General features: G+C 36.5%; 1 protein-coding gene and 1 long non-coding RNA gene across 4 annotated transcripts in view; one reads left to right on the forward strand and one right to left on the reverse strand.

Moving 5' to 3' along the window:
• The window catches only part of trol (terribly reduced optic lobes), an 87670-nt gene that overhangs the window by 50174 nt on the left and 13701 nt on the right, over positions 1-23795 (forward strand). For both annotated transcript variants that reach the window (XR_010549255.1, XM_065308120.1), the window contains exons 8-26: positions 14419-14544; positions 15000-15113; positions 15737-15877; positions 16148-16369; positions 16473-16592; positions 16840-17025; positions 17533-17655; positions 17825-17947; positions 18071-18283; positions 18462-18575; positions 18732-18845; positions 18928-19164; positions 20812-21090; positions 21165-21302; positions 21495-21554; positions 21781-21795; positions 23061-23288; positions 23363-23428; positions 23630-23737. Coding sequence is in view for 1 of the 2 variants with exons in the window: in XM_065308120.1 (XP_065164192.1) it covers positions 14419-14544; positions 15000-15113; positions 15737-15877; positions 16148-16369; positions 16473-16592; positions 16840-17025; positions 17533-17655; positions 17825-17947; positions 18071-18283; positions 18462-18575; positions 18732-18845; positions 18928-19164; positions 20812-21090; positions 21165-21302; positions 21495-21554; positions 21781-21795; positions 23061-23288; positions 23363-23428; positions 23630-23737 (2727 nt within the window). In the remaining variant the exon portion in view is untranslated. The remainder of the gene's footprint in view (positions 1-14418; positions 14545-14999; positions 15114-15736; positions 15878-16147; positions 16370-16472; positions 16593-16839; positions 17026-17532; positions 17656-17824; positions 17948-18070; positions 18284-18461; positions 18576-18731; positions 18846-18927; positions 19165-20811; positions 21091-21164; positions 21303-21494; positions 21555-21780; positions 21796-23060; positions 23289-23362; positions 23429-23629; positions 23738-23795) is intronic.
• LOC135796192 (uncharacterized) lies at positions 16575-17534 on the reverse strand. 2 transcript variants are annotated; one of them, XR_010549257.1, is made up of 3 exons: positions 17441-17534; positions 16910-17326; positions 16575-16847 (listed from the first exon to the last, which is right to left on the reverse strand). It is a non-coding gene; the product is annotated as an uncharacterized lncRNA (long non-coding RNA). The 2 variants fall into 2 exon arrangements; XR_010549256.1 differs by having other exon boundaries at positions 16575-16843; positions 16903-17326.

The raw sequence follows: 23795 nt of genomic DNA on the forward strand, positions 1-23795 counted from the left end.
CCCTACATAAAACTTGTTTTTCTTCTCCCTGGACGTGCTAACAAGCTCACAATATTAATAATTATCCTATATCGTTATCATTTTTTGATTACAGGTGAGTACCGAGAATGTTTACATTCAACACACCATTCACCTTGACAATGATGCTTTTGTGTGTGTGTGTAAGTATCGTTTTCGATATCACGCCCGCCACGCGCTGCCTGCAATTAATGAATGCAATAAAGTAGGCGACGATCGTGCGAGCGTAAGTTATTCCGTGCTTAATTATTCATTACCACTAGTTACGCGCCCGGCTACCGGGCGTGTGTATGCGTTACTCGCTTTTTCAATTATCATAATTACACACCTTTGGCTTTGTGATTGCGCAAGCAATCGTATTAGCAAAACAACCGGAATGAATGAATTTATATCTCGCGAGATGTGCGCTGCTCTGCGTTGTGTTGTGTAAGTATGTAAAACACATTACGGTTGATGATGAATCAATCAGTTTTCGAATGCCGGAATGTTTATGCGTACAATTTTCGGCGCATTGATTTCGGCACGGGTGGAAATCGGTCGCCGTATTAGATTCAATTCGGAACTCATTGCATATTTATATCGGTCAGCGCAAACCATGTGTGTGTTTGTGTTTGTCGCTGTTGATTTAAGCACGGTACAGGCTCAATCACGAAATCATGATTTCAACAAGTGATTAAAGCCATACACAACTCGGAAATGCTTTTAATTTTTTACTTTTACTCATTACCGTTTGTGTTTAAATTAGTTTTATACAACGTTTAATTTTTTTATATAACAATCGGTTAACCGGTATCTTTTTAAAAGTTTAACTAAAACTCAGTATAATATTTTTTGTGTTCCGGTTTGGGTTCAGAAGTCGATAATTTTTTACGCGATTGTTTTTTGGCCCCGCCAGGCTAATAGTTAATTAGACGCTTGTGTCAACGTGCCAAAAATGCATTATGTATTGCGATACTCAAACACGCAGTGCCAATCTCGCAATCTGGCTTGTTCCGCAATGCATTACACTCTGCGCTTAGGAGAGAAAAAATTCCCAACCAACATACACTCATATTTCACCAGTGATTCAAACGCCGAAAATAAGCCGTGAATATTTCAAACGTAAACTTTATGTTGTTGATTTTTTCTTTTCTCGTAAACGTAGGTATTAATGTTTGGTACTGATTGACGGTCCACATATTGTTCGCAATTCCCCCGGAATTGATTTGCAATGACATCATGCGTGTGGCACTCGTGCAGTTTTCATGACTTCATTATTACGTTACTTATGTTCGCATTGTGTGTGTGTATATAAGTGTGTTATTCATTTGAATGAACGTTTGGATCGAGATGTATTCAGAAATACATTATTGGACTGCATCGCGCGCCCGGCGGTCACGATTTGTTATAATTGTTTAAAATAGCGACGAGGAATCAACTGGTTGAAGTTATATATAAACTATTACGAGCGTCAGTGGTAATCGCAAGCATATTCGAAGCAATTCTCATGTTCTCATATTTCTTGTTGAACGTTTGTGCGCAAATATTTATTTAAACACTGTGATCTTGAGATTGTGAGAATATGAGTTAAACTTGCGCTCTAATTCTCATATTTGTTGAATTAGTCACAGAATTTTAATTTAATTTGATTTTCTTAAATTTTTCGTTTCGATTTCTAGCTGATGTTCTGGGTTTATTTATTTGTTTCTGGAATGTAAATTTAAAACAGGTAGCAGGGATAGGATACTCTTCTGTGGCGTATGGGGAGATGAAAATATAAGGCAAATATATTAGGCCCATGTTTGTTTCGTCGCAATATTTTTTTTTTCACTCGCGTTGCGTTGTTTGTGTGCACTGTCGAAAAGCCGAGTTTTCGATTCCTCCCTTCCGTTTGTCTGTAGGTCTGAACCATTCGCGCGTCTCTCGTGTCCACCGCCGCCGCCACTGCCGCCGTCCGTTCGCAATGGACACATCGTGGTTTACTGTAATCGAGTTTGCTCGTCCTCTCGTCCTCGGCGTCCCACGGGGCGGCGGCGCCTTGTCTTCGCGTCCTTTGCTTCCTGTATTTATTTCGTCTTATTCTTATTCCACTCCCATCTAGTTATTCCTGGCGCGCTCGTTTGTAGTTTAAAATCAAACAGGCAGCACTAGCGTTTGCTTGTTTCGAGGGGGAACTCAAATTGTTTGTATGGGATCAATTAATCTTCAAAGTACAATATTTTCTTTCGTGGATTTAAGAATATCAAAAACCGGAAATTAGTTTTTAATTGATTATTCGAAAACTTTTTGAGATAAAATTATAATTCTTTTAAAATTTGATTTGCCATTAAATTCTACATCGAAATCCACAAAAATTTAATCAATATGACAATTTGGTAAAAAGTTATTAACAATTAAAGTTTAATTTCAGAAAAATAAAATATTTTCTGCTGTAACTTTTTACGAAATGTTTTAATCAACCTAATTTTGATACAAATGAATACAAAATTTAATATTGATTAGATTTTTGAAGAAATCAATAAAATATCTCAATTAGTTTTCTAAATAATTAATAAAAACCTAATATTTCTCTTCGGAATATTTACTACGCAGGAAATTTGTGTTTTATCCTCAAATTACGCAAAATATTTACCCCCTATACGTAACTTCTATATTATGTATTTATAATTACGCCAAAAACAGATTCGGGTATTTATTTTTATAAATTTCCACCGCGCACAAAGTGATACAATCGTCAAAGCCATCGCTTTTGTAACCGGTCACAGGGGCAGATCGGACGATTTACCCACTTATTGTATCGCGTTAAGCTTACAATTCCGACGGTCGGCGTGTGTGCATTAGCGACGAACAAAAGATTGACAAACGGTCATTCATTATTCAGACGCACACAAATAAATATGCGTCCTCTGCACCGAACATCCTTTCATACCACATTCCCAACTTTAAAACGTGCCTTTATTTCCACGAATTTCTTTGTGCACATCCAGATTTGTTAATAATAATAATACATAAACTCATCAGCTTTAAAATATTATTCGTCATGAGGCTATAATACGTATCTTTGCGTTTTCGGGGAGGGTTGTTTGTTGGTTTCGCGTTTTTTCGTTTTCGCATGCATATTATTTAACTTTTCGTTGTTTTCAGCCTCGCTTACTCGATACTTTTTCATCCCTCGCTTGTTTGGCGAGCTTTGGATAATATTTGTGCTAGCGGCGTGGGTGAGGGTAGCATATTTACCGCAAACTTATCGAGAGACATCTCTGGGCAAACGGAGCTTAGCAAATGGATTTCCTTTTGAGTGCACAACGCGAATATTGCGAATGAAACAAAAGATTCTCTTGCTGCGGTTTTTTCCTCCTCTCGTCTTTCTTCGTGTGTTACGTTTTAAGTTCTTTGTGTTGTGTCACTTCAATCCTGATTTACAAACATCTGTTAGTGTGTTATTTTAACTGCTGCAGTGTATTGCTTTTTATTTGTCTTCGTAATGTCGTATTTAGCCGCAGTAGATTGGAAATAGAAAGAAAGTCATGGCTACGCTGCGTTAAATTTAGACGCTCGTCATAACACATAAATTGCGTTGCGATTTGTCAAAATAAAGCTAAGTCCAGATCTGTTTGGAAATGCAGCTCTAGCAAGTTCGATATATTTTTAATTTTGGCTCACTGCAGCATGCAGAACAAGGCCTTTGTTACGTTCACGCATGCTTTGCACACCGGAATAGTGCAACAGTTTTCACCGAGTGTAAACATTTACAATTATTTTTAGTTTTTTCTACGAATTAACCAAAGGCAAGTTGAATAATCTAATGTTGTTTCAACTTGCACTGAAAATTTACTATATAAACTAAGTAGACGCAAACATATTGTTTGTAAAATATAGAAAATTAAATTTTTTGAACACCCAAAATTTTACGCTACAATTTTTAACTGAGTGTAAACATTAATGAATATTTTTAGGTTTTTCTATGAATTAACCAAAAGAAAATCGTAAATCTATTGTTTTCTTCATTTTTACCAAAAATTTTGTAAAAAATTTTAAAATGTTTGTAACACTCAGAATTTAACCGCTTGAAACTGGAAATGTTGAGATTAAACGGAAAGTTGTGTTATCATATCATCTCGTGTTTATCCTCACGCGAGATGTCCTTTTTATAGCGCTGCATTCGTAATTTATCCAACTGTTGCTGCGCTATCGCGCAACACTTGGTCATTTACCTTCAGCGCTGAAACTGGCACATAACCGATTCTCACTCCTATTTGCGCTTTTTTCGCGTTAGCTTTGTACAACATGCCGATTGTTGTACAGTGCACACGCTCGGCGTTTTTCAGCTGAATGTGATGCATTGTAATGAAAGCAAATGGGAAACACACGCGTGCGCGCAGGCTAGAAAATAGAAACAGCTCCAAGTAAATATCGTCGCTATTTGTTTGTCCGCGAGTATAGAAAATGTACAAAAATTAGATTTTCCATGCGCAGCAGAAGCAATGTCTTTGTGTGTGTGTGGAGCGTGTGAGAGCCAAACATTGGCCAACGTTGAAAGCCGAGCGCATCTCACCACCACCACGAGCACCTTGTGAGCGAAACGATGTTAACGTCGTGGAGCAGGGGGCGGCATACGGCAGGCACTGGTAACAATATTTGCCGTAGATATTGAACTCGGTCAATGGTAAATACGTTCCGAATCAGATTTAGTTCGCTTTTCAGCCGCAGCCAAACACATAAAACGCACTTCTAAACCTAAAATGCTTTAAATTTAACTTTAAAGAAACACATCCGAAAGAAAATCTTTTCAAATTCGTGCGTTTTTATTTATTTATTTATTTTCCATCAGTGGGGAAAAGTTTTATTTATGATGACGAATCCTAAAACGATTTTTGTTGTTTAATTATCGCCGCACGAACTGCGGGGGATGATAAAAGAAGTTGTCGGCGAGTTTCGCGCGCAGCGAATTGATAAGACATATTTTTCGTTTCGTGGCTCGTCCATCTTAGTTTTTTGACATCTCGCGGTGTTCTTCGTTCGTCATAAATCGGTCATTATTACGACTTGGGGCCGGCGGGCTCTTTCACTAAACTTCCGGCGAGCGCACAAAACTTCCCTTCTACCGCACGCAATCATCGTGTGTGTGCGGGGGATTGAAACAAAACCGCGGTCCAACGGACCGACACGTCGTCATTCTTTTTCACGCCGCACATCCTGTGCCAGGACTTGCCTTTTGGTTTGAACAGCGCGCAATTATTACCGAACAAATAACACGGCGGAGGTGAAAACGTTTTCAACTTTTACATCTGCAACAAATTGTTCATCTTTTACTCAGATAAAACATTCACAATGTGGCCACACGGAAGCATTAATCATGCTACAATTAGGCGTGTGATTAATTGCTGAGCAACTTAAGTTTTTCCTTCATCATTTTCCGAATGATTAGATTATTACGTGCTAATGGTTTATTTTGACGCGGGAAATTCTTAATATTTAATATTTCCGCTAAAAATTTATTTATAAATATTATGTGTGAACGTGAATGTTTAGAATGTTGCCGGCGCACGACGTCAGCGCACTGGAAAGCTGATTTTAATTGCGTGCAAAGCGTCCGAGCATCGCCGAGCGTGCTAAGTATCGCTAAGTCTAATTGAACGTAATAAACGCTGAAAGATTTGTGTGCACGCGCTTGTTACACTTCGTTTAGTTTGGCTCTGGAAGCTTCTTTTGCACATTGCGGGCTGCAAGCGCCTTGCTGTTTAATATAACAGAATTATTGTTTGCTATTATTATCGCTAATGCCGTTCTAGCCTTGGTGAGTACATCAATCCTTTTGATTGGGGTTAATTGGAAAGCTTCCGATCGTTTTCACATTCATGTTTTCTCAAGGAATTACAGAACTTTATTTTTCACTTTCTGTTTTTTATTTTTATTTTATTGTTTTATTGTTTCAACGACCTTGTTAGTATAATACAGGAATATGTGAGCATATGTTGTTAATTTCTTGATTTAAAATAGTCGGATAACTTTGTACAACTACTACATTGATATGAAAATTGCAGGCAATTTGCTGTCAAGCGTTGCAAGTCGCAACTATTTGCGCGACAAAATTTATGTTCCCTACTCATTCTCTTCATCTAGTTGAAATGAAATCTAGAAACTAATAGCTTCTTGTTTTCTTGTCTACCAATAATCATGTGTCTTAACGAAGATAAATTGCTGTGCAAAAATGGGGCCGGATATAAACAGGTTTGCTTTTTAAATTAATAAATGTAAATAATCATTAAGTAATAGGCATGATGACTGCAACTGAAAATTAAACTTAAGAAAACGCAGCTATTTGTCTTTTTAAGCGAAAAATGCATGAATATTTCAACAGAAAACACGAAAAACTCAATACTGACATCACTTTCTTCATGAGCATCAAGTTTTTGGTATCATTAACTCAAGACTGACCTCACAGACAACTTCAAACCTTTTGTCCTGAATTTAAATTAAAATTATCAACGAAAATGTATTTTTTATTCATTACTATTTAAATCATATATTTCTTAACATTGTCTGCCGTATGTTCGATTTTGTACCGCAACTCAAACATGTTAATCTATGACCTACTAAGACACTCAATTTTTTTTAAATAAAACTTTCAATCGTACATGCATATATAATCTGCGTGGGTGCATGTGTTTACAAACATAAATCAATTAGTTGCGTAATTTCCATTAATTTTCAGTTAACATGAATATAAATACTTCAAGATGATTAATTTATAGACATACTTGGTGGTCTAAACACAATCATTGCGTATGACCGCGAACTATGAGTTTATTTTTTCTGTTTCTGTTTCTATTTTGGAACAATTTTTACTATTACTATGACGTAATAAATCAATACCCGTAGTTGATTAATAATTTTAATAGCAGTATTAATTTATGCAGGCGAATTTAATTAAAAACCTGAAATATTTAGTATGCGCTGCGTTTCGAAATATGTTTGCTTTGCGCGAAAAACATATGGCGAGCGCTGAGATTCCCAAAAGGGGTTGTTATTACATCATTAAGTAATAGGCATCCCATTTAATCGAGTCGTTAGTGAAATCTTTACGTACTTCTATGAAGCTTTATATCTCCTCTCTTGTACGAGTACTAAAGATTCAATTCGACGCACACAAATAGTAGGAGTATAATTTTCACTTGCTTGTAAAAGCTCATTAAAAAAAAGAAGCGGCAATGTTTGTGTAATTTTATGTTTTATTTCTCTGCGAAACTTTACACAACAATATATGCAGCGGCTAAAAATACCCTCGGCTGGTATTTTCATTTTCATTGGCACAAAGCGATTATATTTTTTAAGGACGACACAACAGACGGCCGCATATTTTATTATAATTTAGAGTTCGCGAGGGCGGCGGGCGATGAGCCGCGACTTTACCCGGCGAACGACATGCTAACATTATGATAATGAATTGTGATGACTCGTATCGGGTGGTGACATCCCTTTAAAATCGCTACGAGCCACTTTTCTCCCGAGCGTTCACCGAGTGGAATGCAAATCAGGATTGTATTTAAAAAATTTATTTAAAATAATTTTTCTTAATATAAAATTTAATTTTTATTTTAAAAAAATGTTTCTAATTAAATAATTAGTAATTAAATTTTATTTTTATTTAAATCCGGTTCTGCATTCAGAAGTTTTTATAGGATATACTTTAGGAACGCTTATTCGCTTTCTCGTTACATGAATTGAGCTAAAACGCTTTCAAAACGCGAAAATCTCGGGAGTAAATGTATTTTTTAAAAGTTGCTTGCATATTTTTATTTTCTGTACCACACCTACTCATCAAAAATTAATAACCGTTTAAAGTCATCAATAAATTTTGTCACGGTGATTTGTGACGGAGTTAATCAACGCATGCCTAAATTTAGGAGTGCCCATGTAAATTATATCCATCTATCTAATATTGTAATGAATTAATTAAAATCTAAATGTTAACCGCACTGCAACAAGTTAATTAGTATTTACAAAACATAAAACACGTACGTTGCTATTCTTCATGTGCGGCATATCTTCACAAAGATGCCATCAATGAATTACACTTCGACTGGCGCAATTTGTTTGTCGCGCGTCGTTCGTCGCGGGCTCGGTACGCTTATTAAACCGTCGAAGAATTTCAAGGTACGACGCCGCTGCCGCCGCCGCAACAATTGCGTCACCTGGAATATCGTTTGTTGCGAGATTGTAGTGCGCGCATTTTAATTGAACCGCCGGTGCGCTGGGTCGGAGGGGTGTATGTTTGCGTTGTTTGCGCATTGAAATTGTATGATCGTCGTCATGCGACGCGACCAAATTGGAAGTGCATCGCGCACGCATCACGCAACACGCGAAAGTTGTTGTAGGCATGATGGACAATCAATATGCAAAATTATAATTAATTAATTAAACGTTTTGTTGTTTGAATAATGTGAATTTCATTTCGGTGCCGGGCGCCCGCGCCGGCATTTTTGATTAAAACAACGCGCTAAAACTACGTGTGCGGTACAGCGATCGCTTTGAAACAACAACAAAAATGTATGTTGTATAATAACTGGTTGTGTGGTTATAATTTTTGAATGAAACATGCTTTATCTAACAGTAAAAATAAGTTTTTTGTGCTCTAGGGCTGCAAAATGTATAAATTTTTATTTGAAAGTGTTATTTAAAAGTTTTTGGACATTAAAACATACATTTTCACACTTATGTTAAATAGCTAGTGCGCTAAATGGCACTTTAATCACGTAATTGATTAAGCGCAAGCGTAGCGAGCATAGGTTTTTATATTTGAACTTTTTTATTATAAAACTGCGCAGAAAAATGCGCAGACGCAAGCTCTAACCCGTCACTAAAGTACTTTAGTCACGATCGTGTTTAAAGTGGAATTTTAAAGGTGGAAGTAGAAAAAATATATAAAATTACAAAAATTCTAATAAGTGAATGAGCTAATAAAATAAAAGCTCAATAAAATTCATTTTTTGCCATTTTTATGGTTTTTCAAGGCAAAAAAACATTTTATACATTTTATTACATCATTAAAATAAGATTCCCACAATTACTTTTAGCAGACAATGAAGATTTTCATCTCTCATCAAACATTTTACTTCCTCGCTATGCTATTAATAACTTAAGTCATGTTGCCATGTTAAACTAAAGTGAGTCTAACAACCTCTCTGACACGAATTTATCTCTGTAATCTCCCAGTTTTATGGCATTTATGATAAAGCAGCTTACCTCATACAAATGATTCGGTGCCCCGCAACTAAAAATCTAATGCATAGTTTAAACTCTTCCATTTTCTATTTTCCATTCGAAAATAAATGCATCGATATTTCTTCGCCACCAGAGAAGCTGTAGAAAATAATCATTCTCATATATCGCATATCTAAGTAGTATTATTTTATCCGATGTCATCAATCACTTTTATTTAGTAGCCGGCAGCCGCATTTTTATGACGCTTTTTTGTTATTGTTGCTTGCGCGCCTAGATAATGGACGTAGATTAACTGTTTACAACAAATATTAAACAAACGACATAATTTTTATTTAAATTCGAAGCGTATAAACATTTCGTCGCATTAACCATGCGAATGTTCGGTTTTTGTTTGTGTTCGATGGTAGAAAACCAAAAAGTTACATAAAATGAAATAAAAGTACTTATCATTCTTTTTTTATTTTCTCGTTGACCATATAGAACAAGCTCGTTAAAATCGAAATAAACTTTAACATTATGCGCATTCTGTTTATGTCGCGTATAAAATCAATAGGAGTTTGTTTTATACTTTAATGCATATTGTTTGGACGCAACGCAAGTATCTTGAAAGATATTAAAAGATAACAGCTGTAAAAAGAGCATTAATGACTGTCGACAGTGTTCACTCGTTTTTTTTGTCGTTTTGAATGCGTTTTAGTGAAGTAGCACTTAAATCTAGGGCATGCTAACAATGTCACATTGTGCAAAAGCTGTCATCGTATTAATTGTATGATAACTCTACAATTCAGCCAAAATTTTACGCAACGTTTCGAATTTAATTTGAACAAATTGGTTTTGTTACCGCACGCATGCATCAATTATAAATTATAAATCATTTTTATTAAAATCGCTAATAAAGTTGGAATTTATTTTTTGAGTATTTTCTGGTTTTGAAAGTGGAAACTAATGAATGTTTCGCACACGAGTGGTTTGATCCCTATTATGATGGTGACTCTCGTATAACGACAATGTAACGAAACGCGTAATCCGCGTATCTAACTGGCTTCGCTAGCGTACAACGTGACGAGCTCGATTGAATATCGCTGATAGCTAAATTTCGATGTCGCCGCCAACCTCAAAGCGTCGTCACAAAGCAGCCACTGTTGCGCCCCCGCACACAGACACGATCATCATCATCATAGAGAATGGTCAACACCGCCATTACCACCCTTTACCGAGATTTATTTATCACCAGTTTGTTTGTTTACCGCGTTTACGCAATTCATTTGCATTTCTCGGTTAGATGACCTCGTTAAATTCACAAACGCTGTGCAAATGTTTCAAAAACTCCACGTCATGCTGCATATCAGCGTATGTTTCATAGTTTCCTAGGTCCCAGATAGATTAACATGTTTTACTCATACTTGCGTTTTGTATGTGAAGTAACCTACTGCCATAGTTTTCTTGTTATTTTGCTGTTGTGATTTTTCATGTTTTGTTTTGGTTCTTGATACGCTGAGAGCATCTCTACAACCGCTACCTCCGGCACGTTGTTGTTTTAATTAATTTCGCGTAATTTTATCCTTCCACGCCACGAGTTTTAATCATTTACTCGTTGCTGGCAACCAGCACCGCTATTATAGGGTGCATAACGATCCCTCTTTAAACATATCGCTATTCCTCTGTTCGGCGAAAGTTGCCAGTGTATTATTATGTGCGTGCAAATCTACATAAACGTTTCACTATGGCATCCCTCTGGATGCGCAGGGGTCTGGAGTATATTTGGTCGCTGGCTTTGCGGATGGATTTCACGGCACGCAGCGTGAACGTGCGAAACGATCCGTTATCGCGATTTATACGTTGTCGGGGCTTCCACCGGTCGGTTTTCTTGTTTTTGTGCGTTATTGAAGACATTGAATTCCGATGACGACGAAAACACTATTTGCATAATGATAATGTGCTACTGCATTACTGCAAATGTGTAAACTATGACTCATTATACATTTATTTATCCTACTTAACACAGAAATAAATTAATTGTATGATAAATTATTGCGATATTGTATTATTCACATTTTTTAATTTTTTGCAACAAAAAATAACTCACTTTTCATAGCTGCTAAATAATTTTATTAATGTGTTGATAGATAATAAATGGTATAAAAGTCAATTCATTCTGTACAATATTCATTTATCAATTTGAGCAGAACACTGGGCTGACGAAAGGAAATGCCGCATGTCAGTAGCGTGAAACGGGCGCAACTGATTTTGAAAAGTGTGGTAACAACGCTGAAACCTATTGTTTGACACATCAAATTATGTAAAACGACGTTCGTAGATTTTCGAAACCAACATGCCAATAATAATATCAGCGCGCGCGGCGCGTTGCAAAAAGCAAATTTTGTAAAGGATAGGTAATACATTTAATGGAGTGTTAATTTGATTAAAATTGATGCATATATATAACTCTCTGGCAGCCAGGACGAGTTTTAATTTTCATACACGCTGCGCCAATGAAACGTGTTTAATTTTTCTATCGCTGATGTGACACTCATGTCGACAGCGCGCTTTAAAAAGCTTTCATCGGCAAGTGGCGATTTTTAAGCACGAGTTTATAATCCGATTACTAATTAATTAAGTTCGGCATTTTAATCGGTGTATTATGCAAATGCTCGTGATAATAATAAAATTCAATTTACGTATTTATTGAAAATGATCTAATGAATCATTGAATTGTAAATGTTTCGAATTCAATTTGCGGATTAGATGGATACTTGGTTTATTATTTAAATCAGAAAATGCGGTCCTTAGGTGAAGTGGTGGTGTGTATCTGCTTCCAATTCGGTTTTAATAATTCGGGGCGCAAGGTCTCTGCTAAGGTCTTTGTATAATTGGCTTTGCATAATTTTTGGGCGGGCTGCTCCCTCTCTTTGGATGAACAACTGTCGAAAGGTAGCGCGCATCTTCTAGCCGAGGCCACGTTTTCGTTCGCATCCTAGATAAACATCGTTAATTATTTATTGCACCCTTGTAAATACGTTTATTTCGATGCGGTCACGAATTAAATCGTTTTATTAGGCCGCATTTGCATTCCCAAGAATTGTCATTGTCTACACAATAAATTTTCGCCCAGATGTAATTTTTTACACACATGAATTTGATCTATTTAATTTAGTAGGAGTAAGATTCTGGTGTACCTAAGACGAAGGCGCTTGGAAAACGAAGTGTTGGATAACATTAGATCAGTTTTCGGAATTTGGCGCGATGCGCCATCGATAGGTAGGTACCCCTTTGTGTGAGGGGTGGGTTTAATGTCACAAAGGCAACACTCGAAACGATCTAAATATTGCCGTGTGAAACGCGATATCGGCATGTTGAACGAAACGACGCTTTCCACCTGTAAGGGATGTAAACTACGCGTCAAGTATGCGACTACTTGTGAGACTATCACCGACGTGTATGCTTTGTGTGTCTTATTTCACTCTAACGCTGGTTTGTTAGATCATTGGCTGGTTAAACTTTTAAAATAAAATCAAAAATTTTATTTCCTAGTCAATTTTCAGTTTTAATTAAATTTGTTCCCATAGCAATATTTGCCTTGAGGTTATTTTCGGATCGGAATCTTTTTTGAAGTTAATTGCAAGCATTATTCAGCGTGCGCTGCGTCACGTCAAAATCTGAACGCTATCGCATCGTAATCAAATTTCGGGGCGAACGTCGCGTTCTCGGCAATTATTAACCGATTGATAAATTGAACTAAAACCAACGAAACATTTGTATTCATAAATCATCGCAGAACACGGCGCGCACGCATCTGAATTGCGATCGAATTAATTATTAATTTTATCGGTGTGCCCTCAAGGCTCAATTACAAATGTGAACTTGAATTGGACATACCTACATATGCTAATAATACAATGTTTACTCCATCATCAGCATACGATCATTATAACAAACAGCAAAAATAAATTAGATTTTTGTTTGGTTTTTGTGGGAAATTTTGCGATTTTCTATGCAAATCATCAACGAATTTGTATTTTAACATATGATTATGGAATCACAATGAATTCATGTGTAATCTGGAACTGATTAAGTTTGATTATTGTGTAAAAATAGTTTGTTGCATTATTATCGAGAGTGCGCTCCAAATAACGAGCGCATATCGCTGCTGCAATAACAATAGGCGTATTAAAGTCTTATCGCAGATACGCTGCGGCAATTTTACACATCATTTCGTAAAATAAATTTTACGAAGGACGGGAATGAACAGAAATCGATTTGCGTATGCGTTTTGTATTGTACACCGCATTTGATGCCGATAACAAACTTGCTACTTCGACACGTCCACACCCCCTCATCTTACCCGGCTAACCTTCGGCGTCTAATTGCGTCTAATCTATAATCTAATAAATTATTTATCAAGCATTAACAGGTTGCTAGTTTCGCTGCTAAACTTTATAAAGTATGCTAATTATCTAGTCAATTCTTGCTTCTTTGCGTAGTCGTCGCCGGCGGCCACTTTAGGTTATTCTGCTTTTATTTATTTATTCACGAACAAGGTGGTGATTTATTAGTATCTAGATATTTATTGACAGTACAAACATTTCTTACAGTTTTACATCGAGGAAAAATATTATATATAATATAAATTGTTTAAATTAAAATTCTTAGAGTTTTTTATATTTTGTTTTGTTGTCAAGAAAAAACAAGCAAAAAATCATAAAAAATTAAATATTTTTAATAGAATTTTTGTAATATTAATTATAAAATGATAAAATACTCATAGTGATAATTATGCAAAGACAGGCGATTTTTTTCCTTAAATTTTATTGATATTTTGAATTCTGTATCGAAAACTAATTTTAAAAAAATCAAATTTCTAAACAAATCCTATTTTATTCTTTGATATAGAATTTAATTCAAAATATTTTTCCCCATTCTGTACCTATGATTATTTGGTTTTGTATTCTCTTGGGGATTCTGTATCCCATATCCCATCATAGAGGATTTTGCCTCAATTTACACGTCAACGCTTCACGGCTATTTTCATAAGCTTATTATAATAAGCTATCATTTTAAGCGTGATATATGTATGATTTGCTGTTTATTTTCCTTGGTGGTCACATTCTTGTCACTTAATACTGGCGTGTTTATTCGACCAATCCCAGTTTTCCCTGCTTTGGCTTTATTCTAATTTTTATTTATTTCGTTTTCCAGCGAAAGCATGCCAATCCGGACAATTTAGATGTGACAACGGTCAATGTATCGATAATAGCCGCCGTTGTGATCACAGGGCGGACTGCGAAAGAGGCGAGGACGAGTACGGTTGTCAAACAACATCTCGTGAGTACATTTTCAGCTTGAATTTCTGTTTTTGGAGTTTTTATTTATTTTTTTGCAACGATAAGCATGACGATTTCTTGCAGCCGAAAATTGTTTGAGCTTGAGCACTTGAGCATGTCAATATTTTGCATGATGCTACACATTTGCCAAACAGCGATTGTTGTCTGTAATTACGTTTAGGTGAATGCAATATGAGGTTTTGCGCATTTTCTGCAGTATTGCGTGGCTTTAACGTTTAACTGTGGTTTAAGGTGGGCCAATATTTCATGTTGGCCCAATTTGTAAAATTAAAATGAATGCAAAATTACTTTGCACAAAAATGAAAATTTGCTCTGATAGCTCAAAAAAGCGCATATAAAAGATATAAATTTATATTGTTCTTCTTCAACATCGCACAATTCGTTGTTCGAATTCGACGACCGCAATTGATGCATAAATATACCTTGCATGTTTAGATCTAAAATGTAATCGCACAGAATTTCAATGCGGGGACGGCATGTGCATACCGCAAGCGCAACGATGCGATTCACGTCCGGATTGCAATGACGGCGCTGACGAACGAAATTGCCGTAAGTTCCATGGATCATCCAAATCAACAACAGCAATCAACACTCGTGCTAATTATTACTATGGTCATCTATTCGTTCCTCCACATTTAGGCTTAGATATGGTATTTTATTTGTTGTCTTAAATTTTCAACAAATCATTTGGTGACTAATTCTATATCCACTCGTGTGATTTTTCTCTATTTTTTCTGTATTTGTTGATAATTGATGAATTTATCAATTATATTCGCCACGATTGTGACTAACTGGGGATTACATGTTCACGAGTAAATTCAAAATCGAATATTGAATTTCTAACACTCAATTATTGGGAAAATTAATTAGCAAAATGTTCAATAGCTTATCAAATATTATCCGGTCGTTAAATAATGATATTACAACTGACATGATAATATTTGATTTGGATTTATGTTTTTCTTCAACAAAATGACTATTTTTATCTCTTGAAGAGATTTTACTTTCTCATTGTGATTAAATCTCACTTCATCATCCAGAAAATGATCTCTACTATGCACTCATCGTGAATAATACTCGATTTCTCTCTTTTTCGTGTCTAGTGGTGTCAATAACAAGATGTTATTTGAACTTATCTCGATCTATTGGCATGGTCCATTTCTGATTTTCAGCGTGCCCGCCTAATCACTTTGTCTGTGACAATGGCGCGTGCATTCGAGGACATCTACGCTGCGACGGAAGGAGTAACTGTCAAGACCGCAGCGACGAACGAAATTGCGAAAATTATAACCGAACGATTGTGCAAACATTAGGTAGATACACACAAGTTGATTTAACAAAAATAGGAATAGGAATACAATGCGCTGAAATATAAACAAACAAATATTACAGGGGTTTAAGGGGGTAAATTGAATGGGTGCTGGTCATTTTTATTTCTAAGCATTTTGAGAAAACTGGGTTTAGTGATATGATAATGGTAGTGGTGGTAGTTATTATTATTATTATTATTTTTATTTTTTGGTGAAGGTTTCTCGATTTTTTTTAGAAAAATTTTTATTACATGTAAATATTTTTTGAATTAGCGCCCGGGCATTGCCAACATCATCAAAAACCCTGCCGTGATGGCACATGCATTGATCAAATCTTATTCTGCAACGGGAGAAATGACTGTGCGGACAAGTCCGACGAGTTGAATTGTTGCTCGAGCGATCAGTTCCGCTGTAGCAACGGCACGTGTCTTAACTTGGATAAACAGTGTAATGGTGTACAAGATTGTGAGCACAACGAAGACGAAGAGAACTGCGGTTAGTCAATTGTTTACTTTTTTTTTAAATTCGACATCTTGTTTTGGTGTTGGCTGCATTACTACTATCACAATCACACAATCATTGATTATGGTTAATTTAGGGAAATGTCCTGATGGCATGTTTCGTTGCTCGAACGGGGATTGCATTGAATCGGTTTACTGTTGTGATGGGGAGAAGGATTGTAAAGATGGTAGCGATGAGGATCCTGCTAAGTGTCGCGGTAAGGGGGTGGCTCTCTTTGAAAATATTTTTTTCGTTTATTCTTAAATCTTCCTGGGATATTGAAACATATTTTGTTTTTGTACCCAATTTCTTTAGTTCCTTCATGGTTGTTATTCTTTTTTAATTTATTTTCCTCTGGTTGATTTTATTATTTAGGTGTTGATTTTAATTTTTGTTTCCGGTTGCCCTGCCGGTGTTGGTTGTGTGCATGATGTTTGCATGTATTACGATTTGCATATATTTAGACACCTATCTGAAATGCATGTACGATAAGGAGTTCCGATGTTGGAATAACGAAAAATGCATACCACTAACCGAACAATGTGATGGTCAATACGATTGCGCTGACCATTCAGACGAAGAGCAATGCAAAGAAATTTCGGGAGTTGCCCTTGCGCCGCCCGCAAATATATTTAACCCAGACGGTACAGGTAACACAACTCACTTTGACACTTTTCGGGACCAAACAATTTGTTTTATACTCTCTTCTTTTTTCTTCCAATTTCCTTTTGTTTTTCTCTAGTGTTTTTTTTTTCGTTTGAAAAATGTTAATTTTCTAACGTGACTGTAATTTAGTTTCTATTTCTGCAACTTTAGTAAATGCTAAATACTTAACTGGACAATTACTGTGGGTATCTTTTCTGCGAATTTTCCTGCGTTTTGAGGCTCTTTTCAAAACGCTAGTTGCTGGGTACGGCTTGTGCAGTATTCGCAGTTTGCATAATGTTTGCTCTGCAACGAAATTAAGCTTTACATACGCATAAAGGCTAATTTTAAAGCAGGATATTGGCCGTGCCACGTCGAATAGTACATCAAATTTTACTATAAAACCTGGTATAGACTAACATTTGCCGCGTGCGATATTGCTTGCGAGTTTTATTTATTTATTTCGTGCAATTACGTTTTACTACAACTCGTGAAATATATTGATAACACAGGTGGATGTGCCGAGTCCGAATTTGAATGCGCCGCAGGATACTGCATCGAAGATTATAAACGATGCAACCAGATTAAGGACTGTCCAAGTGGCAATGACGAACTTGATTGTACTTATGAACCGGGTAACAATTTTTTTCAATTTTTCAAATTTTCGGTTTTTGATGTTTATTTTGAGTATCTGTCAGTTTTTGAGCGATCACATCAGCTACTTGTTGAAACATTGCAGCTGTTTATGACTAATGTGTTGCTTTCATTTGTTTTCACTTCACCATATCGCCATTTCCGTATCAGAGCCTAGCGAAGTCTGTGCTGGAGAAAATCATTTCTTGTGCAATAACGGCCAGTGTATAGAGAAAATCTATCGTTGCGATAATTACACTGATTGCATTGATGGTTCCGACGAGAACAACTGTGGTTAGTGTTCCATTTATTTCAATTCATAAATCATTCATTAAATATTGTAACAATTGCTTGTGTTTGCTTCTGTGTGTTGTTTTTCTGCTATTTTATCTGTGTGACTTGTTGGTGGGTTATTAGAAGCGTGCAAGTTCACGTGTCACGACGGCACCTGCGTGAACAATGCGGTCGTCTGCGATGGCATATTCGATTGCATTGACGGCACCGATGAGACGAACTGCGGGGTGTGCGCTCCGAGTCAGTTCAAATGCAACACGGGCGATTGCATTCCGGACACACAGCGTTGTGATCGACGTGTGGACTGCAGTGATGGCTCAGATGAGCATGGATGTGGTATGAGACAAACTCATAGCGAGAAAAAATCAAATAAAAACAATAATCACCTAATAAATTACCAACTCTTTGATAAAGAGTTTAATATTTGGTGTGTGGTGCCTACTGAAACAATTTACAAATTAACCAAATAATTATTGATAGATTGGGGGGTAATTCTGAGTATATTTGTATTTAGTCCATCATTGCCCGCATGGTCAATTCCGATGTGAAAATGGGCTGTGCTTGAACTCGAAAGTTGTTTGCGATGGACATCGAGATTGTGCGGACGGCTCCGATGAACGTTCATGTCGTATGTTGTTTAAGACCTTTTAAAATTGGTGGGGGTAGCAATATTTGAATATTTGTAAAGCTTTGCTTGGGATGACTGTAAATTTAATTTATTTTCTAATTTTTAGCATGTTTTTATCGATTTTATTTATATCACAATTTTATTTTGCTGTATTAGATGCTACATGTGGTGATGATGAATTTGAATGTGATGATAAGACCTGTATCAATATATCGAACCAGTGTGATGGTCACAGCGATTGCCCGGATAGTTCCGATGAACGTGGTTGTCGTAAGTTATCATAATAACATGATGTGACACATTGTAAATATAAATCTAAAATATTTACTGATTAATATATTGTTGCTTACAGAATTAGAGTGTGAAGCAGACGAATTCCAATGCGAAGATAACGAATGCATACCACTGGATAGAAAGTGTGATGGTCGTAGGGATTGTAACAACGGTTTGGATGAATATGATTGTCCAGTGATTAATCCACCATGTCCAGCTGGTAGCCATCGATGCTCGGATGGTACCTGTATTCATCAATCCAAGGTCTGCAATGGTTACCAGGACTGTCGTGATGGTTCCGATGAGCAGAGTTGTGGTAAGTTTTATGTTCTCTTGAAATTTGTTTTATGCGATTATCTCATAACTGCAACACACTCGAGCTGCGTGTGTTGGCGTGTGTGAGTGCATTGAATGTGTGATTGGAAATTTCTATAAATAACACCGACCGTGTTATTTTCTGGCCCCCTTTTTGGCCAGAGACGTGCGCCGATCCCGAGTGGTTCCAGTGTGCGGACGGGGCTTGCGTCGCCGCGAATCTGCGCTGCGACAATTACTACGACTGCCGGGACTTTTCAGACGAACAAAACTGCCACATCGGTTAGCCAATTTTGGGTAGAATTATACTTATACGTGCGATGTGTTTTTTACCTCTTAACTCTCGTTGAATTATACTATTATACATATACATACATTCGATTTTTAGCTATTGGTGTGTATTTCATAGAGCAGATATTTGACGAACGAACGTATCGATGAGAAATACTCGTACCGATACAGTTTTAGTAAAATTACAGTGTTTTGATATTTCATTTGAGACATGTGAGAAGCTACACACAAAACTTTTCTAATTATTTAATCGAAACAAAGGAAGAAAACGTTATTTTAGTAAATTCTTGTATTGTGTACGATTATTTCGAACCTATGTATATTTTGGGTATTATATAGGGTCGTAGGTAGAGTATATTACAGATGCCGTTGATTAATGTGTAATTTTTGATTGTAACTTAGAGTGAAATGTGTTTTTTCAGTTGATTTTTACATTTTTAATGCGAGCGAAACAAGCGCACATAATATTTTTTAAACTTTAATCTATTCTATTCATGTAAACATAAAAATATGAAAAATAATATTGAATTCTTGTTTCACTCGTAAAACCAAATTTTTTTATTTTACAAAACTTTTACTTTTGGGTCAAAGCAATTTCAATTTATGTTGGGCACTTTTTAACACCATTCAATTATTTTCTTCCCAACATGTACATAAAATTGTTGCGCGTCGAATTGTATCAATATTAGCTTTATTGTAAATCACATCTTTTCAAAATTAAATCGAAGCTTGCACATACATTCACCGCGTTCCTAGTTTAATAGTGAAATATTCAGGATAACTGTACGTCATAAATGCATTTTTAAATTGAATTCTATTAATATTTGCAGTTTATTTATAATGAAATTTTAATTGGAAAGCTCTTTCTATTTACGCCGACTGTTGTAACAATGCAGCCGAAGCATTCGCAACAATACACACGACACACCACGCAAAACTATTCGATTTTGTTGAGTTTTAATTCAGTTTTTATCTTTGCGCCCTCAATGTGTTCGACGTGGTTATTTTTGCATGAGCGTTTATAAATTTAATGCACTTTATTATGCACCATATTTCTATATGTTTAGTATATTTCTATCTATATATATATATATATATATATTCTATTTACATTCGTTAAGTTGAAATTTGTTGTTATTTCGTATTTATTATCATCTCTGTAGGAATTAAATGACTAGCGGTAAAATTGATAGACAATCGATTAATTATGTAAAACTAACTACTGTGTTACATTTAAATATATTGATGCAAATAGGTTGTGTTGCGATGTTAGATAGTTTGCAGTAAATTTGGTATGATGCGTATATATCGCGTTGTATTTCTGACTAACATCAGCGTGTGTTTATATCCGCAACAGGTGGTTGTGCCCCCCATCAGTTCGAGTGCCGAGATGGCGATTGTATTCCGGCCCATTTGCATTGCAACGGCCGCCCGGAGTGCAGAGACGGCTCTGATGAACACCAATGTCCCACTCGTCCACCAGTCTTGGATCCGGAGGATCCATACCGACCACCGACACAACATCATTGTCCACCTGGATACCGGTCTTGTCGTAGCAGCCGCCATTGTTATCCTGACGCGAAGTACTGCGACAGTCGCGTGGATTGCCCGGACGCATCTGATGAAGACAACTGTGGTAAGTATTATACTTCTATATACACTTTACTTCTTGTTTCTTTACTTGACGTTGAAATTAATTGTAAAACACAGTCGAAGAACCAAAGTGCACCCGTGATGAGTTCCGTTGTGAAAATGGGCCGTGTATAGCTAAATCTTTAGTGTGCAATGGCCGCGTTGATTGTCCGTTGGACAGAAGTGACGAAGCTGATTGTCCTGACTTTTTCTACAGTAAGACATGTCGCCATACAAGATACATAACAGATTAATGCCACTCACAACAATTTACACCTGTATAATAATGTTGTTGATATTGAACTAAAATATGTTAAAGAAAAACGATTTAACTGTCTAATGTTGCTAAATATTTTACTGTTAATATGTAATTTTACTCTTTTTATTAGTTATAATTTAATTTCACAGATGATACCACCAATGGTCTTGCCTTAAGGACATACCCAAGTCAACAGGAAATCAAAGAAAGTAAGTTACCATTTTTATCATTAACATGTTTTTTTACAATCAGTAGAATTTTTTAATGGAAAAGGAGTAATTTATGGATAGTGTACATATTTAAGGGTAGTTGAGGTAGTGGTGAAGGAAATATAACGTTAAGAGATGAGCGTAGAAATCTGCGAATCTTTGACATTGTAAATATGTTACTAATTACATCTTTATTTGCCCCTTTCTATGTCGAACTATCAAACAGGCAATTATAGAATTGGTGAGTAACTTTGAACTGAAAGGAATGAACAAAATCTCTCGCAACACTTTGGTTCATTAGTCATGCCGCCATTATTAAGTCTTGTTCTCAATCTTTGAGTCGTATTATTCAATATATATATATATAATGTTCTTGGCTCCTATGTGGAGCATAGAGCCTCACTAAGCGCCCTCCAACGGACTCTGTTTCGGGCAACCGCCTTTGCTTCGTTCCAGCCCATATTTTGGTTTCGGAGCTCCTCTATTGTGGATCTTCGCCAGGTATTGGCCGGTCTACCAACCCTTCTCTTCCCCTGTGGGTTCCATTCTAGCGCATTTCTGGCGATATCTCCGGCGTCTCTTCTCAAGATGTGCCCAATCCACCCCCATTTTCTCTTGCGTATTTGATTTATAATGGGAGTTTCATCACATCGACGGTGCAACTCATCGTTGGAGATTGTCATTGGCCAGAATATGCGCAAGATCATTCTCAAGCACTTGTTTATGAAGGTTTGGAGTTTGTGTGTGCTTGAGCTCGTTGACCTCCATGTTTCGCATCCATATAAAAGGGTGGATTTTACATTTGTGCGGAATATGCGCAGTTTTGTTCTTAGTGTATAGACGCTTGACTTCCATACTGTGCTCAGCATTCTGAAGGATTGCTGGGCTTTCTTTATTCTGTTGTTTATATCTGCGTCGGTCCCCCCTTTTATGTCAATTATACTTCCTAGATATAGGAATTCCTTGACCTCTTCTATTTCCGTATTATTCAATGGAATGTTTTAATTACAATTTAAATTTCTCTTTTCCGATGGGCTTCTAATTTTTTATGGGCTACAAGAAAATCTATACGAGTTTATCAAAAAACTTCAAAATTATATTAAATTTCTTGCATTTATTTTATTGTTTTGATAAACTCAAGGTAGATGTGTAATCCTATAATACATTTTTGCTTCTTTGTGATTGTTAAGGCAGAAGGGCTACGTGTTTTTATTTTATTTAGATTTCTCGCAATAATCAATGGAATAAAACATTCATTATAAAATCATCATTCGTGGAATTTGGAAGCACTCAACACAACTCAAAACATCATTTAACTATTTATTATTATTCTTATTATTTATTTTGTATACGAATGTTTACCGGAATGCTCAAAAATAACAGGGTGGTATATTTAAAATAAAATGGTAACAGTTTAACAGGTTGATCTGGGGGTGGATCCGTTGCATGAGGATTCTTGCAGTGACTGTAACAATGAAGAGTGTTAACAATTGAATGTGCATGTAGGTCGTGAGGTTGTGTTCCAATGCCGTGACGAGGGACCCATGCGCGCCAAGGTTCGTTGGACGCGCGGCAACGGACTTCCTCTGCCGCCAGGATCCCGGGACGTAAACGGACGCTTGGAAATGCCCAACATTCAGCGCAACCATAGCGGAGCGTACATTTGTTCCGCCATTGGTATACCAGCTCATACTCCCGGTGCGCAGATTCAAGTGCATCTAGAGGTCAATCCTTGTAAGTGATATTTGTTTATTTATTTATTGTTGCTTTCAATTGAATTGTTTACTAAAACATGTGATGCCATGCAGCGTGGAGGCATGGATTTGTAAAATATGGTGTTTTACCACAGATTGAGACAGAGTATCATGGCACAGGTAACAGTTAAAGTACTAATAGAATTCACAATGTATTAAATGTAATGTTTTTGCTCTGCTTACAATTATAAATAAAACATTTGGTAAGTTTGCTACTACATCATTTGTGTCGTAATAAATATGTTGTGGTGCACGATAAAGTGATGATGTAATAATGAAATATTCCTTTAGATGTTGCGCCGACTCCTCGCCCGGTCACAGCCTGCGGTTTGTACCAAGCCACTTGTGCGAACGGCGAATGCATCGACAAACATCTCGTCTGCAACGGCCGCGAAGATTGCTCGGACGGATCGGATGAAACCAGATGCAGTAAGTCACGCGCAACATTTTATTTTCCTGCGTGTGTATTTTGCTATTTATGTTTGTG

The sequence above is a fragment of the Atheta coriaria genome, unplaced genomic scaffold (genome assembly GCF_025399875.1).
Source record: "Atheta coriaria isolate IRGN ID8LTWV9N9 unplaced genomic scaffold, Caltech_Dcor_3.1 hic_scaffold_7_pilon, whole genome shotgun sequence".
Lineage (NCBI taxonomy): Eukaryota > Metazoa > Arthropoda > Insecta > Coleoptera > Staphylinidae > Dalotia > Dalotia coriaria.